General features: G+C 32.4%; 5 protein-coding genes across 6 annotated transcripts in view; 3 read left to right on the top strand and 2 right to left on the bottom strand.

Moving 5' to 3' along the window:
• Nucleotides 1-59: 59 nt before the first annotated feature.
• On the top strand, nucleotides 60-3,260 carry PIG-Q (phosphatidylinositol glycan anchor biosynthesis class Q). Its single transcript, XM_018452950.1, has 7 exons — nucleotides 60-94; nucleotides 717-779; nucleotides 846-1,667; nucleotides 1,926-2,206; nucleotides 2,292-2,484; nucleotides 2,564-2,678; nucleotides 3,010-3,260. Exons 3-7 carry the CDS (start codon nucleotides 879-881, stop codon nucleotides 3,198-3,200), a joined length of 1,569 nt encoding a protein of 522 aa, XP_018308452.1. The 5' UTR covers nucleotides 60-94; nucleotides 717-779; nucleotides 846-878; the 3' UTR covers nucleotides 3,201-3,260.
• A 14-nt stretch (nucleotides 3,261-3,274) lies between these two features.
• LOC108725748 (protein CCSMST1) lies at nucleotides 3,275-4,439 on the bottom strand. Its single transcript, XM_018452948.1, has 2 exons — nucleotides 4,216-4,439; nucleotides 3,275-3,781 (listed from the first exon to the last, which is right to left on the bottom strand). Exons 1-2 carry the CDS (start codon nucleotides 4,275-4,277, stop codon nucleotides 3,442-3,444), a joined length of 402 nt encoding a protein of 133 aa, XP_018308450.1. The 5' UTR covers nucleotides 4,278-4,439; the 3' UTR covers nucleotides 3,275-3,441.
• A 1,323-nt stretch (nucleotides 4,440-5,762) lies between these two features.
• Nucleotides 5,763-16,551, top strand: MED16 (mediator complex subunit 16). The gene is made up of 15 exons (XM_018453005.1): nucleotides 5,763-5,929; nucleotides 6,119-6,429; nucleotides 6,655-6,801; nucleotides 6,967-7,165; nucleotides 8,223-8,469; nucleotides 8,543-8,698; nucleotides 8,891-9,060; nucleotides 9,468-9,804; nucleotides 9,920-10,127; nucleotides 10,345-10,519; nucleotides 10,751-10,897; nucleotides 11,146-11,356; nucleotides 13,395-13,504; nucleotides 13,660-13,805; nucleotides 15,870-16,551. Exons 2-15 carry the CDS (start codon nucleotides 6,368-6,370, stop codon nucleotides 15,991-15,993), a joined length of 2,439 nt encoding a protein of 812 aa, XP_018308507.1. The 5' UTR covers nucleotides 5,763-5,929; nucleotides 6,119-6,367; the 3' UTR covers nucleotides 15,994-16,551.
• LOC108725783 (uncharacterized) lies at nucleotides 11,820-13,146 on the top strand. The gene has a single exon (XM_018453006.1). The coding sequence runs from the start codon at nucleotides 11,998-12,000 to the stop codon at nucleotides 13,084-13,086; it is 1,089 nt and encodes a 362-aa protein (XP_018308508.1). The 5' UTR covers nucleotides 11,820-11,997; the 3' UTR covers nucleotides 13,087-13,146.
• Nucleotides 16,552-16,636: 85 nt separating the features above from the next.
• Txl (Thioredoxin-like) overlaps nucleotides 16,637-18,259 on the bottom strand; it is a 9,318-nt gene continuing 7,695 nt past the window's right edge. Inside the window, exons 3-5 of one of the 2 annotated variants that reach the window (XM_018453001.1) lie at nucleotides 17,783-18,066; nucleotides 17,057-17,288; nucleotides 16,637-16,752 (exon numbers count right to left, since the gene is read on the bottom strand). In XM_018453001.1, the coding sequence (XP_018308503.1) occupies nucleotides 17,075-17,288; nucleotides 17,783-18,066 (498 nt within the window). In that variant the 3' untranslated portion in view covers nucleotides 16,637-16,752; nucleotides 17,057-17,074. Of the gene's footprint in view, nucleotides 17,289-17,782; nucleotides 18,067-18,259 lie in introns of both variants that reach the window. The other variant, XM_018453000.1, reaches the window with a different exon arrangement.

The following is an 18,259-nucleotide window of genomic DNA, read 5'->3' as shown; positions in this document are numbered from 1 at the left end:
CTCGTGAAATAATTTCATTCTTGTCGTTTATCAAATGTTAAACAAGGACAAACGATGCTCGCGAGCGTTAAGTGGAACGCAGTCAATATACAGAGTGTGTACATTTTTTGTAACTAAAAAGTTTTTACTTTTTTCTTTGTTTTCAACTAATTCTAGGTTGTATTGCGGGAATGTTTTGCGAATTATTAAAAAAAGAATTTAAGCCTAGAACAACATATTAGCCCTTAATAAACGTGATTTTTGGTATCTTAGTGTTAAATGCTGTCAATATTATATATTATGTTGTTTGTAATATTATAAAGAACATTTTCTTAATAAATTACAAGTTTTTTTAATACAATAGCAATAATAAAATGCATTGTTTAAAATGTAAATGCAATATATCTTCAATTTATAGCCATTCAGGCATATTAAAAAAACGTCATTTTCAGGTTACTCAATGACTAAACTTTTTGGACAGCCGGCACTTGAAATATTTTTTTTTATAGTTTGGAATGTGAATTTTAAGATAGTGAAACCATATTTTTCCTTTAAACATTTTTGTTTCAGAGTTTTATATTTTTGTATGAAACAGTGTATTTTTCTCATTTCGTTAACTATATTTAATTATAACAATTTATCTACAATTCTTATGAATATATAACTGTACAAATACTTTCTAAAGATGTCAAAATATATGTTAAAATCATTTAATAATTTATATATACTTGTAAAAGTGATGAAAATTAATCCAGGACACAAGTGACCGAACATGTGTATTAAGGATGCCAAAAACTAAGGTGTGTACTAAGGGTTAAAAATAATAGAATTTGTAGCGATTATTTGATAAAATTTATTTTCGACAGACTTGCCTGACTGGGTAATCTTTGGCTGTAAAAATGACAAGCAATTTGTTAATATTCATTCCACAAATGCTGTGCACCGAAAAATCCGGCTATGTACTTGGTAAAGTAATACATGATACCTGTAGTGGCTTAAAAAAGTTCTACATCATCAGTTTGCGTAAGATGGGTCCAGTAGAATCAACTAAGTCTGCGTTAGACGTTATTGGATATCATTCCAATGAGAACGAGGCTATTGAAGAATTTTTGGAACGTAAACATGCAAACTGGGTACACATTGTGACAAAGCCTTCAGAGGATGGACGGGACAAAGATTATTGTCTGTTGAATATCACTCTTAACAATAAGAAAGTTGATCTGTCAGCAATGCGCACGACGATCGTTTTGTATAATCAGCGGGCTCTGCAGGAAACAGAATTGTTTGAGAGCAAGACAACGTCGGGCGATCACTTTCACGAGCTTGCTAAGCTTGTACAGAGCAAGAAGGACGAATTGGATGTCAAGTCTAGATTTGTTCGTATCTGGGAGAGTCTGCTGATTTATCACATGTCATTTTATTTGCACCTTGTCTTGTTACTATCCAAGGTAACGAACAGATTATTGCCGATTTTGAAGTACTCTTCCCTTGGCTTGCATATTCATGACTGGCTTGAGAATGTCAAGTGGATGTTAGCAACAGTTATAAGGAATAGAGGCTTTAAACTGAAAACAGGAAACTATGCTCTAGCAATTGTAATAGATATGGCACTAGGAATCTTCGTATTGCGATTACTGAGATATTATATCGAAGATCAGCCGTCACAGCTCCTTCTAAACAATGCAGAGGCAAGTTTGGATATACTTATTGTGTACAATAACAAAACAATCTTTTACATTTACTTCTTTCTAGTACAAATTTGATTAAATATATTTTGAATTTAAATGATATTATTCAACAGATTTGATCTCAAAATTAAAATTAATTTGAAACAAAGAAAATAAAAGGCTCAATTGTTTATTATATAAAATTGAATATTATATATTTGAGATACATTTTTGGTTCTATCTGTTTCTACTGTTTTAATTGGAATTTCTATTCAATAGAAAGTCGTGGAGAGTTTAAAGGAGCTAATTAATTGGTTGATGGGTGTACCAGCTGGCCTAAAGCTTAATCATGCCTTAAACAATACTATGGGCAAGTTCTTCTTGTATCATATTCAGCTCTGGTGGACATTTCTAATATTCTCGAAGCCACTTTTGAATCTCGCGTTCGAAATACTGCTTTTGTTTGGAAGTTTCGGCATCACGTTTCAAATATCCATCGTCGCAGACCTTCTAGCTCTAGTCAGTTTCCACACGTACTGCATTTACGTTTATGCAGCAAGGTATGTCTTTTCACGTTTTCTAATGTGATAAAATTATTGATTTTCTATATTTAAAATAATTCAAAAAAGCTATATTTCATCACAGGCTCTTTAATATTCAGCTGAGAGGAATCACGGCTCTCTTTAGACTTTTCCTTGGAAAGAAGAAGAATCCCCTGCGCGAAAGAGTGGACTCTTGTCTGTATCAGACGGACCAGCTGTTCGTCGGGACGCTGTCATTCACCATTCTTCTGTTCCTAATGCCTACAACGTGGGTGTACTACACTGTATTTACTCTAGTAAGAATATCCGACTTTAATCTTTTTAAATTCTTCCGAGATATAATTGCGGCATTATATGTATAGCTTTTGGTTGCAGCTCAGATTAGTGTCCATTGCATTTGGCGGTTTTCTGACCAGACTGAAGTTCTATCTGCAAGTTATGCCTGTTTACACCTTTTGGAGGTGGTTGCTGCGGTCTTACTGCACTTGTAGTAAGTAGCACAACATATATTCTCGAGCATCTCGAGGAAAGACTGTAAATAAAGGGAAATCGCAGAAAGTAGTGAATTTATTTGTCCCTTACGTGTAATGCACATTAACAAAATATATCATTTTTTAATATAATTGTCTAGCTTTGCAGCACATTTTGTAACAGCCTGCCTTTGTAACAAGTCTTTTGATTCCATCTGTGAAAACTTTACTGCCTTCGAAACGACATATGAATCCTTGGCTCAATTTTCCTTAATTCTCACTTTTTGATTTTTCCTTGTAATAACTTATTGTTACTAGATAGAAAGTATTAATTGCAAATAATTTTTGCAGGTATTGCTGACATCAGATTACATCCTTCCTGTACGAAAGAAGTGACAGTATTATCGATGACGATGGTTGTGGCTCCTTGGAGGCTCACATGGAAAAAGTGTATTCCAGACACAATTATTTACTATCCATCCATCGAGTGGTGTACAATATTGAATAATGTTATATGGGGCCATTTATTGTATCCGTTATGAAGAAACATTACATTAAATGTATTAATATTTTTTATTTACACACTAAAAGACATTTTCTTAATACATTTCTTTTTTTGCTATTCTGTACAGAATGTATTTAGATATATTACTGTACATTGAATCAAACGTCTGCTAAATAATTCTTATGGAAAGCATATGTACATTATACAATAAAAACAATTACCTAACAAAGAATTTTGCAAAACAAACCAAGAAGTACTATTTCAAATAAATAGATGCTCTATTTTTTTTTCTTAAGTTCTTCTTCCCTCTTCGCTCTGCTTAACGTTTCGTTCAAGTCAGAATATATCATATCATCAATATCGTTCTCCTCCCTTAAGATACAGAAATAAATTAGGAAGACAGCAAAGCTTCCTGCTATGGCAAGTCCCTGATACCATGGTACACTATCTCCATGTGGATCCCGATATTCATCAATTCTCATAGTAGAAGCTTTTGATGTAGAATATTTTATAGGCTTATCCAAGTCATCCTCATTTTCCAATGCTGTGCTTTGATTCCTAGAAGTTACCTCGTCCCATCTACTTTTACTATTGTACGATATTTGCCGCACATTGTATCTGCAAGTGAATCTTCTTATAAATCACTATATTATTAAATTGTTTAACAACAAATTTCCACAAATAACGGAAATTAAGCTCTAATGAAAATAAATCAACAAAGTATAATGCTTATAAGAGCCAACATAAAATATTCAAGTGTACATTAACTTCGTTTTATTCAATTAAGATTCATAAACCTTGATTTCAAACCTTAGCTTCAATTTCCTTGAATTTCATAATCAATTATGAATTATACACTATTTAATTTTGTAAATATATAAATTTTGAATTTAAAACTCCTTTAAGAAGTTGCACAGTCGCTTTTCATACATTAAACTTGAAAAGTCATATATTTCAACAATAAAGACAAAACGACTTTAATTTAATTAAAAATTTTAATTTGATCAAAGACTTCAATTTTAATTGAAGACTTTAATTTGACGTTTAATTACCTTCTAAGCAGTACACTCTTACCACGCAGTAAGAGACTATTTTTGACGATGTTGCCTAACATTTGTGACAATAGGATCAGCAAAGATACAAAATGAAAATTGTACCTTCGATAGAGATTTTCGTGCCTTGTCTATATTTTATTGAGATTATTTTCGAATCAGCCCCGATTATGTGCAGAACGACGAGATACGAAAGGAAAAATTATTTCATCGTCTTAAGGTGCATTCACATGCAAGCATCAACGTCAAGCAATGGAAGCAGCAACCAATCAGCTGGACGAGACGGGTAGTGGTGTAAAAAAATATTTTTTACGCCACTGTAAAAATCGCCTCGTTGATTGGTTGCTGCTCTCGCTGCTTGACGCATGCATGTGAATATACCTTTAGGACTCTTAGGGTGAAATCACACGGTGCGGAAGAAGATTGCGGAATAGAAAATGCGTCATTGAAGCAACCAATTAGCGCTATTCGGAATAGCGCTGATTGGTTGCTTCAATGGCTGCGTTCAGCAGAACGTTTGTTTTACAACTGTTGGAAGTTTCCTTCGCGCTGATTGGATCATACTTTTAGATCTAGAAGAATGGTCCTATCTCAGCAGACAATCATAAAACGGTTGCAAAACTGTTGAGTCTGCTGAACGCAGCCAATGGCTGCGTTCAGCAGAACGTTTGTTTTACAACTGTTGGAAGTTTCCTTCGCGCTGATTGGATCATACTTTTAGATCTAGAAGAATGGTCCTATCTCAGCAGACAATCATAAAACGGTTGCAAAACTGTTGAGTCTGCTGAACGCAGCCATTGAAGCAACCAATCAGCGCTATTCCGAATAGCGCTAATTGGTTGCTTCAATGACGCATTTTCTATTCCGCAATCTTCTTCCGCACCGTGTGATTTCACCCTTAGGTTGTCTTTCTCATTAGGCTGGAATCAGACTACGCATTGAAGATTGAGATCAAAGATTGAAGATTGAAATTTGACCAATGAGGGCAAAGGAATTTTAGCTCCTATTGTTTTGATTGGTCAAATTTCAATCTTTCAATCTTCAATCTCAATCTTTAATGCCTAGTCTGATTCCGGCCTTATGCTGGATTCACACTGCATCCGATTTTCGTCGTACGACACTCTACATCCAATCAGAAAACAGGATTCCGATAATACGAAGCAAAATTCATCGGAATCCTGTTTTCTGATTGGTTGAAGACTCTCTACTTCTAAGGACTCTATTTCAAAGAAAGTCGCAGTGGCCTCTATGTTTAAAAAATGTGGACGTTGAACTACGTAGCCACCTCACGCAATTTCTCAGTCGGTAAATGATATATTCATATGACTTTTTGATTGTATTTTTATATAATTTTATTATTCTAATAATATATAATGTTATGGATTACAATATAATATCATAACATACATTATATATATTACTTTTAAGTTATAATATAATATGATCTAATAATAATTTTATTATTTCTATAAACAAATAAAATTATAAAGAAATAATTTCCAATTTTCGCGCTGAATAGTGTAGAAGGTGCAAACGGGTGAAAACAATGCAGAAAGTTGGCTCATCACACATCGAAATGTCGAGTTGTTTACGAAATTAATTTTTAATTAATGGTGTCGCAACAAATATTTGGTACTACGAAATTCTCTCGTAGTATCCTTCTGTCCCGATGGAGATGGGATCCTAAGAAAAAAACTACGAAATAACAGCCAATGTAAACCATATGTAATTAGTTAGTGGCTGCTTTCCTTTTAGGAGATACAGTCGACCCAAGCATCATTCCATCTTTCTTTACATTTAGTAAATCATAAAGATAGAACGACGCTTGTGTCGACTTGTGTCATCGAATGGAAAGCACCTAGTGTCTTGCAATGTGCATCTACTAAATATGCTACATTTGTAGCAATTTCCAGTAGAAAAATCGACAACAGAGATTTTACAATTTCATTCCTTTGGAAAAGGATTACTGTCACCATCTATGAGAGTTGTGCAAAGAATGTGTTTTAAAAAAAGAGCTCTAATCAAACCCTAAACAAGCAATATTATATTCGTGAAGATTGAAGAAAACACATTTTAGCGTTCTCATTAATTCGGAAAGGATTATAAGGATAGTATTATATTTCTCCAAGAATAATTAAGAAAACGAAGAAGCATGGATCTGCTGTATACCGTCAACAGGAGGAGTTCTCCTAAATTTTTTTCCAATCAAGAATGGTATGTTTTTTTTAAAGATATGAGACCTGGTTTTTATTCCTGCATTAGACTGCACTAAAACTTTCTTTCTTAGCTTCATCAAATGTCAAAATATATCTGTTTCACTTTGTTTTAAAAGTGTATACTAGTTCAGTTATAAAAAATAGATCTATAAATAAAACATTTCACAGCTAATATATAACATTTTGTATAATAGTTGAATTAATTAACGATTTGCTTTCTCAGTTTATACAATGGACAATCGATGTGTTCCTTATCCAGTCGGAACATAGTGGCGTTTACTACAATGACAGAGTTAGATGACAGCAGTGGCAAGACACGGGGTTGTCATGTTTATGTAGCGGATTTAAATATGCCATGGCATGCTCATAAGTAAGCACTTTAATTAGATCTTTTAAATTATTATCTTTGTAATATTCTTTAAAAAATATTACAATACATATCTTATCTAATCTCTTATTAACTGTCTTTGTCAATTTGTTTTTAAAAAGCCAACAAATCAAGATAATGTAATAAGCGTTTCTTGTATGTATCCAGAGTACTTTCGAATAAACACAACATTACTGCATTAGAATGGGATCTACCTGGTGACAAGTTGGTAATGGCTGACACTGCTGGAAATGTGCAGTTGTGGATGTTCAAGGATCATATTTTGAATGAATGGGTATTAATAGGTTCGGCATATTTCCCTGGTGAGCACATACTAGGTGCAGCATGGTTTCATAATGGCAAAAAGGTATCTAGATGACCGAATTGATGAGATTAGAGACAACAAAGTTTTTTTTTAGCAGTATTATCACAACAAAAATTATATTAAAGATTATTATTCTATTATTGTTTTGTATTATTATATTTTTAATTAGTAAAAATTTTTCTCAGAATTTTTCATATGATTTTTTAGAATTGTTTATAAATTTCAAAGTTTTTGAATGATTTTATAATTATTTAAAAAATTTCTCAGATTTTTTAAATAAAAATTTGGAACATTTTTCAAAAATGACAAGGAAGCATTTTTTTCTAGATTGCTTCACATGAATTCTGAAATATTCTAAGATATTTCATTTTATAATTTGAGGTGAAATGTGAAAATCTAAGAAAGTAAAGTATTTTTTTTGGAAATTATAGAATCATGTGAAAACTTCTGAAAATTATGAAAAATTCTACGAAGAGACATAGACTGGTATTCAGAGTCTATTCATATTTCAAAATCGCCTTAAGTAATATCTTAAAATGCTAATACGGCCCTCTAATTGGTTCGTGACCTCTTAAGACTGTACTTAAGGGGATGCTGGAGTGACCAAATTATCACATTATAGTCGTATAAAAATCTTCAAATTGACTTAACGGAATAAAAAATCCTTTTATACGATTAAAATAGACGCAAAATTAGGAGGTGGTGCAGTGGATTTTATACTAAAATCGAAAGAATGTTGAAAAATTTTTTAACTTTTTTTCGATTTTAGTACAAGGTCCACTGCACTACCTCCTAATTTTGCGTCTATTTTAATCGTATAAAAGGATTTTTTATACAACTGTAATGTGATAATTTGGTCACTCCTGCATCCCCTTAAAACGGTCTTGAATATAAGAATCGCTATGAATACCGTCCATAGACTTTCTCAGTATTTCTGAAAAGTGTTTTAATTCTTCTAAAAATTCTAAGAAAAATTTTTTACCAAGGGTTTAAAAAAAAATTCAAGTCATATGTGGATACATAATCAAAACTTGAAACAGATATATTACTTTTATAGTTTAGTCTTTTCCTCTAATATCTTCTTTTATTAATTCCATAGACAGGCCTAGTAACAGAAAAGAAAGATAGCATCCATTATAGCGAGAAATTTAATCACTTACTGTTCGCACCTTCCGTGAGGCAATTCGGCGGAAGAGCCGCCGAAGGTGTGCTGGTGGTATCGACGACGGGCATGGTTGGTGCAATCATGATCACGAAGGATCTTCAAAATCCGACTTGCTATTCGACGGAGAGTCTAGGCAACACGAGACACAGGATAACCGCGGTTGACTTGTGTTATGGAAAAAGTACTTTTTCTCACGTCATAAAGCGATTTGCAAATGTAGACGATATTGCGATAATTTGTTTCTTGAATTCCAGACGGCCACTTTCTCGTTGCGGTTAGTAGCGGTAGCATCTGCTTACCCATAAGATGCTTTAGAGTACTGGTGCGCAAGAATGACGACAAGTGCACCATCACCTCGCAAGCTTTACCAAGTTTTTTTCTGCAAGATGGGGCACCCAAGGACAATTCATGTAAGACTAATGGCTGAATGGTTTATTACAATATAAACAGTTCATTTTTTTATAGATATAATTCTTTTTTTAGTTGAACTTCTTGCACAGTTCCTTTTTCTTTTTTATTTCATGGATAGAATAGAAAAAAAGAAACGATGAACTGTGTAAGTTCAATTAAAAAGAATAGATCTTTTATATACTCATTTGCAGGTACAGTCGTAACTCATTTAAAGTTTGTGGTCAGAGAAGATGCCGATTCTCTGGTCATCGCGGCAAACAGTGAGAGCGGTGGATTTGTTGAAGTGTGGGAATTGCGGGAGAAGTCGCAACCGGTTCACAAATTGTTTCAGCCAAAAACGTTAGAACCTTTCAAGACAGTCGTAAGTATTCAATTAATCAATATTTTTGTTTTCATAAGCAAATTTTGACGTATGAAAGTATTTAAGTGGCAAATATTATATAAATAAACGAAACAAGACACGTCTGATTACAGTATTTAAATAAATGATAACGATCAAATAGTGTTTAATAGTCATATAAAATCCATTTTTATCAATATAGATTAAGTTTAATCTCTGTGTAATTTACTCATTATCTTTTTCTAATTTTTAAAACTAGAAGAAGATAAAAAGTAAATTAAACTGAGATTAAAGTTAATACACGTTGATAAAAATAGATATAAATAATATATTATATATCGATATATACTATTATCTATTATTATTTATATATTTTTAAAAAATATATTTATTTTTAATATAGAGTTTACTTTATTCTTGGCATGCAGGTTTGGCAATATCAGTCGCAGTATCGTTGTCAGTCACCGGTCACGGCGATAGCCACTACAAAACTATCCATAGTAACAACTTTGCCGCCTCCCAGTTATGTAATAATAGCATTAGCGGACTCGTCAGTGCACTGCCTAAATCGTTTGGACTGTTTGAAGGAAGTGGCATTCTCATCCCTGAATACAAGCTGGCGTCCAGATGAGCCTAGCAACAAATATTTCAAGAACTCTGTGTCTATTGCTCATATGGATCTTTCGTGGCTGGGATGCGTACTTCTTGCGTGCGACACTCAGGGCAATATGTATCTCTATAAATTGTTGCCGGACGGTACCACAGGTATACAATTAAATTTTCTTTATTGAAATTAATTCATTAGTGTTCATTCTCTTAATTACAAGATATTTCTGGGAGAGTGTGAAATACGATCAAAACAATATATGTGATTTTGTAGGTACGTCGATGTCGCTAAGCTATGCCTGTACATTACTGGAGTATTGCTTGGTGACGGGATTGGATTGGTTGGACATACTTTTATGTCTGAGATCATCCATGATTGAAGCATTGTGTGAGCGATTGGACGTTTCCTTTAACAGACAATTACAATCTACACAGCAATATCATTATATCCAATTTTTATCCATCAAGACGTCGTTGTATAGGTGCGTAACTATATACTTGCATATGTGAAAAGATATTTTTGATATGAATAAATTTTCTTCTAAATTAGTTTTTAAATTGATTAAAAAAATAAAAGAATACCTCGGAGTTAAACTTAAGAAGAGCTTTGAAGATCTCTTTAGGAATTGAAGTGATATGAAAAAGATTATCTCAAATTACAAATCAGAAAGATTAAACGCCTGCAATTGTTATTTTTAGAATGCTCATAACAGGACAGAACAAGGCGGCGGATTTGTCATCGTTACTGATGATACATTCGGTAGCTACTGCCTTCAAATCTTTACTGAGACCATCGGATTTGATATCTCACGACAAAGGGCCAGCGGAAAGTTTAGCCGCAGTGATAACTGACGTTATTACTGATGTTGACAAGGTATTTTGAAATCAAAGTTCTACTTCAAGCATCTCAGTTCTCGGCCAGCTAAATTTCCATAAATCAGATTTCTCATCTTACTCTTCTATTACTTTCTTTTCCATTCAATGATTTATTATAGAAATTTTTAAGATATGACATGACAAAAATTAAATACATAATTATGTTTTAACAAATTAAAACTTTAATAGTTAAATGAAATAAAATTACTTATTTAATGTTTTATTTTAGGTGTTGCTGCATCTCGATCCGAAAGAGTTTACGGTAGAACCGAGTACGTTGCAATCGCTGCAGCAACTTATTCAATGGGTCGCTGACTTAGCTTTGAACTTGCTGGCCAGATTACCTGAGCAGAGGATGCAAATGAAGACTGGTGGGGTAGGTACTTTTAGCGAATCTAACTATTGTTTCCGAAAATCACAAAACATTCTTAAATCTAGATTTTTATGTCTATTTCTTCTAATATATTTTTGTGAATAAATAATTTTTTGTGGCACCAAATATCCGTTATTAAATTTATATTGGCTTTCATATAATATCAAAATAATTATAGCCTTCTATTAAAATTAATTAAAATTATCTTCATATCAATTATATTAGCTTTAGTTTACTATTTTGCTTTGCAGTATGAGCTTCTTAAGGATCACAAGGCCTTGAATACCGTTCGGGAGCTGTTGGTCATCATACGCATCTGGGGATTACTCCGCCCGTCGTGTCTCCCAGTGTTTCTTCGCAGCGCGGACAATCTGGATGTTTTAGCCTTACTATTTTGCTTGTTATCAAAATTGGTACAACCTAACGGAGACACACAGCAACAGGTGGACGATGGTTTGATTGGTACGTTTATTAATTTCGTTAAATTTTTTAGTAGCAAATATAAGAATTAATTGACAATGAGTATAATATAATTTTTATTTATTGCAATGTAAAACTCTTACTGACTTAATTCTATGAAGATTAATTACAAAAGATAAGATTGATGTTCAATACATTTTTTTTACGATAATTGAACAACCAAGTTAACAAAAAATTATTTTGTTTCACTGTAATATTTTTTCTATTTACATTTTATTTAAAACACTTAAAAAATTTTGTTTGAAAACGATATTAATTTATAAGCCTCACAGTCCAAAAGCAGACAGATCTGATTGTAAATTTAATTCTTGTCATGTATTTGATTATTACGATTTGTGGTCAGGAAGTCTGATAAAAATACCACATCCTGAATAACTTTGATATATCGTATTAACAGTATTAAACGGTTCGCATTGTGTAACAGTTCTGCAATATAATCGTGCAATAATACAGCAGCAAGTACATGGATCAGAAGAATTGCAAATAATACACCTTGTGTGTGACAGTTCAATTATTACATTTCTCTCTCAATACAAGTATAATAATAGGATAATACATCCTAAGAAAAATACAACGCACGCACAAAAGGAAAAAGTGAAATCCATCGAATCCATGAAGATATAATGACTACCAAGCTTGCGATCAAGCATAAAGACTCCCTTGTCTTGAAGGAAAATAAACTGCACGAAAAGAATTACACGATCCAACAATCCAGGCTGAAGAGATACGAACACCTGTCGCTTCCTTGGTCAACCTTGAGTGTGTTCGTGGTCTACTGGCTCGTCCTCTGTCCTCTAATTTGGGCCATATGTTACAAATTCGCGTATTGGCCTTCATATTGGTCTTTTCTCTTCTGGACAGTCGCGTTTCTGATCTGGATCGTGATCATGTGCGGATTAATAATCTTCTGGAGACGTTTCCAAGTTAAACAAAGCCTTGAAATTAATACGATCTCGAAATATGGTTCGGATAAAGAGAGGAGACCCCGAAGTGTTCACCAGATATCATCTGAAGACTCGGAATTTCTAAGGACGAAGAAGTGGAATGATTCTCACGAATCGGAATCTAAGAGCGATCGAGAAAATCTCAGGAGAGATTTGCCGCCTTTGGTGATACATAAACAAATATCAGGTGAAAACATCGAAGATACTGATGGAGTGGTGTGTGTCGAAGAAAATGAGAAAACTCGCTTAAGCGTTGCTAGTGATTATGTTCAGAAGAGTCCCCTGCAGGATTATCTGAAGCTGGTAACGGTATCGCCCTCGGAGGACGAGGTAAAATCCCCGAAGACGCCTATGTCGCCGAGGGATTTATTCTTCATCGATTTGATCCGTGAAGCGGAGAAGGTCGAGAGATCGCTGAAAACTAGAACGCATTTCTTCCCGAGCGAAACAACCGAGAATGACAGTGCGGAAACCGTAAAAAGTATAACGAATGGAACGGATATCGAGGACGTGGAGCACAGAAAGGATGTAAAAGATACAGAGGATGAGAATGTAAAGGACAAAAAGGATAATAAATTGAGGTCAAAACGCGAATCAAGTTACTTCATAGCCGACGTGGAGAGTCCAACAAGTGAGAAAACGGAGGTCTTCCTTCAGATCGATCCAAACGTGGACGAAGAGACTGGATTAATTGTGGAGAAACCGGTGATAATATTGCAATCCAATGAAGCACATTCGCAAGAAACCTTCACTTCACCAGTTAATTAAATTGCCGGAGACAATTACTTATAATAGTTAATTAAAAAATTCGAGAAATATATGATCTAAACGAAGAAAAGGATTGAAGTTTTGTTTAAGAAAAAGCTGCTGTATAAATAAAGGATACTAGAAATGATAAAAGTGTTGGATACTATTAAATCTTTCTACCTTGTTCTCTTCTACAAAAGTTACGATTATTATCACATATAACTGTTTATGTACATTATCAGACACACAAGATACATTTTTCAATTTGGAATCGACAGTATTTCTTATATTTCCGATGCTGAAAGTTTTGAAGTAAGGACTCCTTTCAGATGAATGCTGCCTGCTGCCAAATCAGATCATGATTCCACAATTGCATCAAGGCAACAGCATCACCGCTATAGTCTCCCCGATTTTGTTTTATCAGAACCTACCATTACAGGTGAGAATTGCTTATTCATACAAAAAGAGAATATATTGTTAGAATCATTTCTAGTAAAAATATATTCAAAATTGTTTGCTAATTTTTTTTTTTTTTTTATATACATATGTATTATGCCTGTATATTTATTTATTATTATTATTTTGTGATTGCAGCTGGAATACGGGGTGGAACCCGAACAGTTGGTTTTTACACCTGAAATGAATCCCGTTGAAGGTTGTATGCACAGTGGACAGATCGTGGACACGATACGACATTTGTATTTAGGAAGACAGCCGCTTCTGGTGAAACAGTGCACGAGGTATTATTAATTCATAAATTATATCGATTATCAACTAGCAAAAAATATATAAAAAGATATATAATATGTATTAACGATCCTTAATAATACAGGGTGTCTCAATAACTATTAGCACCTCAAATATTTTCGAATCTATAAGGTCTAGAGGAAAATTTGTACACCCAAATTGCACGATATAAAGGGATCTATCATATGGCGATAATAATTTTCGTCTGGAGATAGAGGCGTTCAGAGATTGCAAGGTCAACTTCATTTTTTAAAATGGAATTATATGATTTTTTTTACGTATATAATTCTAGTTATTTTGCGTACAAAAGTATTAAAGTAAAAATATCGAAAAATCATAATACTTTACGAAATATTTTATACCTTATTCTGGCACATATTGACATAAAATGTTAATTAAAAATAATTGGTAAATTAATAATTTTTTGATAATCATACCTTAATACTTTTATGAATAGAATAAGATGAATCAATTGGTGTAAAGAAAACAGATAGTTGCTTTTAAAAAATGTGGTTGCAAAATGGATAATTTTTTAAATAAGCAACTGTGTTTTCTTTACATCAATTGATTCATCTCATTCTGTTCATAAAAGCATTAACGTACGATTATAAAAAAATTATTAATTTACGAGTTATTTATTTAACATTTTATGTCAATATGTGTCAAAATAAAGTATAAAATATCTCGTAAACTATTGATTTTTCGATACTTCTACATTAATACTTTTATATACAAAATAATTAGAGGAATCATATCAGGTAAAAAAATCATATAATTCCATTAAAAAAAATTAAGTTAACCTTGAAATCTCTGAAGTGCCTTCACCTGGACAAAAATTATTATTGCCATGTGATAGACCTCTTTATAACGTGCAATTTTGGTTATACAAATTTTCCTGTAGATCTTATAGATTCGAAGATATTTCAGGTGCTAATAGTTGTTGGGACACCTGTATATTGATAGCTTTATATACTAACTAAATACAAAGGAGCGCCAATTACGGTCAAAGTCAGATATTAGACTCTAATACATACATATTAAATAAATTTATCTCGGAAATGACTTTGTGCCAATTACTTTCGGTCTTTTAATATAATGAATCTGAAATATTAATAATTTTAAAATAAAAAACTTAATTAAACGATTAAATACGTTGATGTAAAGGAATTGCGAAATGTAAGCCGACACCAGTTGTTCGTGTGTAATCCAAAATGTAAATTAAAAAAATTTGATACAGGACGTTTCAACTCTGGTATTGAGTGTTCTTCAGTGTAGAATATATGTGTTTAAGATAATTTCATGAAAATTAAATTCAAATTAAAGTAAAAACGCTAGATCATCAAAACATTGTTAAACTATTGTCGCTGTTTGAATTTTCAAATAGTCGTCTGTTATATTTTACTGAATATACAAACAGTCCATGTTCAAAAAATTCCACTAAAATAAATGATTCAAAAGAACTTTAATTAATTGTAATAAAAACTATATTAATCAAAATTACTAAAAACTTACGTAGCGAAAAGCTTAACGATGGTCTGTTACAAAGATGTGAATACAGAGAGAGATATCATTGTAATGAGAAAGTCAAGTACAATGGGAATATTATAGGAGAAATAAAGAGCACGATAAAAATTAAATATAAACATAAAATGTCAAAAAAAAAAATAAAAATATACATATTATCAGCAGTAAATTATAAAAAAACTTAATATTTTTGTACTGTAATTACTTGTACTGTAAATTTTGACTGTAATTGGTGCTTCTTCGTACTTAGTTGATTTATCCAAATAAACAATTCTGTTTCTAATCTTAATATTATTTCAATAAATGATTAGGGCTAATTAGAATCGATATGCTGAAAATGGCTCAAAGCGGAGCCGAAACGTTCGTTTGTACAATTCAATTTGAATATAAATTTATAGTTACGCACGAACAACTGCGTGTCGATTCTCATTGCTCTAATCATTTATTGTTGCGTTTGTAAAACGCGAGAGAGTCCATAATTCTTTATTTTTTAATATTATTTATATATATTTTTATATTTTTTACATCTTTAGGTGCGGTGGTAAAGCACAGGTACAGAACATGACGAGGACAGCTGCGATCAGAGCCTGGGATCAACGATGGACACGTGCTTGCCGGTGCGGAGGTATTTGGCGAATTCACAAAGCCTCTCAATAAAGGACACTTAAAAATTTTTGTAAAAAGTTCATTTCGTCTGTTATAAACCGTGATACTGTAATCTTTTGGAGATTTATATGAAAGAAGATAGGAAATCTATAATATAAGAAGCGGAAATCTATATGAAAGAAGACAAACTGTTGAGAGACATACACAAATATAAAAAGGTAACTAAGAGCTAAATACTGTGTGTATTCAAATGATCTACTTGTCAAGTTAAATCAGAAATTTATAATCTGAAGATATTTCATTTGTTTATATTTCTAAAAGCGAAATCACTCAAAGTCTTCTTTACAGTGATTATTTTGTTCTATTTTATGAGTAAATAGAATCTGCAATTTTTTCCAATTCAAATAAAAATGGAGGAAAATGCGGGAACGGTGTAAAATTAATTAATCAAACGACGGATTATTACACGAATCGCTTCATTATGAAAGATAGGAGGTAGGTGTAATTGCAGACGAACGTTTTAAAGTGAAATTAATTGTATAATACTTTGCAGAAGACTCGTCCCTTGTACATTAAACATAGTTGTAAATGTTTTCATAAATTAATAATAGATTTTACTTAATATAAATTATTACTTTTGTGAACTTAATAATAAATTACAAGTAAAATTATACAGTATTCAAATCGGATTTTATTGTTTTAAGTCTTGTTACAGCTGTTTTTTTTCCTCTTTTCTTCCATGCCAAAAAAAAAACAATGGGGAATGTTAGTAGGCAAATTGAAATTCCTGATGTAATATCCGGTATATTAATAGTCATTTTCCATTTACACCGATTCTCAGATAATTCTCACTTATGACGTCATAACTCAGTTGAATGCGCGTTCCTTTTGCATTCTGACAAGTAAGATTCAACTGAGTTTTTACCTATAATCTGCACAAGATCGAGATCGTGTACTTTAGTGAGTCTCGTAAACTTATTTCAGAGTGAGGTTACGAATCTGTATTGACATGGGATAACTTTTTAAAGTAAGCAAGTAGTGATGACATTAATCTGAGTATAAAATACTCGGCTCACTTCAGACTCAGTTTCACTCGTGTGTAAATGGAAAGCAATTGTTGCAGAAAAGTCATTCAATGGCTCTCTCCCTTCTTGCCAGACACTCTCTTGAATTCTCCCATGTTCGTAGTCGAGATTGGTGAGCCGATTACGACTAGATGATCGATTCTCGTTGTTTCTGAGCCGTTTTGATTGTCTGCCACAAATATTTGAAGATTTTGCACATTCTGGAATTTGACATAGCGCAGAGGTATCGGATTTCCCTCTTCAAGGTCCTTAGATGACAATCTACATCGAAATCGCACACATTAATTTTTTATTTAAAAAGTAAAGTAAGTTAAAGAAAAATTCTGTTCTAACATTACACTAGAAATAATGTACTAAAAAATTAAAAAATTTTAATTACATTCAGAGAAAAACAGTGGAATAACAACTATAAAGGCTTTATACATTGAATTAATACACATAATTATATAAACTATTTTATCGTTGCAATAACTATAAATTAGTTTATTCAATATATATATATATATACTTATATACATATATATTTACATAATTAATTCTATACATAAAACTTGTATTACTTTATAAGTTGTTACTTTTTTCCGAGTGTACTGTCTATATAAAAGAAGGATTTTGATAATTATTTTAAACTGATCAATTGATTTACGATTAGAAAGATATTCAATAATTTTTGAAAATATTTTGAAGATATTTTTTATTCTTTGTATTCTATATCGATTTAAATATATCCTGCTGATTTATAATATAAGGCTTACGTTAGGTCTTGAATGCTCGTATTGGAGCTTGCCATTTCAAAATCAATCGTTCTGGGCTGGTTGATAAATAGTTTCATATTTTTCGGTCCATTTTCCGTGGGTGCCTTGACCTTAAGTGAGTGAATCTTAACGGGCTGCGAGAATGCGATGGACATTATCAACTGCTCGTCCTCGTCGCTCTGAAGATACCCACTGTCCGAATTCAAACACTGAGGAAAAGTGTGATAATCCGATTCGTTTAAACACTCGCACTGTTGTTTCATTATGAAACTGGACAAATCCATCTGAAAAACAAACCCCCGAAAGTTTTTTGGTTAATCATCAACGAAATAGAAGAAACAAAGTAAATTACGAATGTAGTGCAATTTGGAATAATTTTATTTTATTTTTATTGTTTTCAAACTCCATGACATTACAATGACAAATAAGTTTTCATCATTAATAGTCTCATATATATACATATATGTGTATATATAT

The sequence above is a fragment of the Mycetomoellerius zeteki genome, unplaced genomic scaffold (genome assembly GCF_001594055.1).
Source record: "Mycetomoellerius zeteki isolate Tzet28-1 unplaced genomic scaffold, Tzet1.0 scaffold36, whole genome shotgun sequence".
Classification (NCBI taxonomy): Eukaryota; Metazoa; Arthropoda; class Insecta; order Hymenoptera; family Formicidae; genus Mycetomoellerius; species Mycetomoellerius zeteki.
This window is presented reverse-complemented; position numbering and strand designations above follow the sequence as displayed.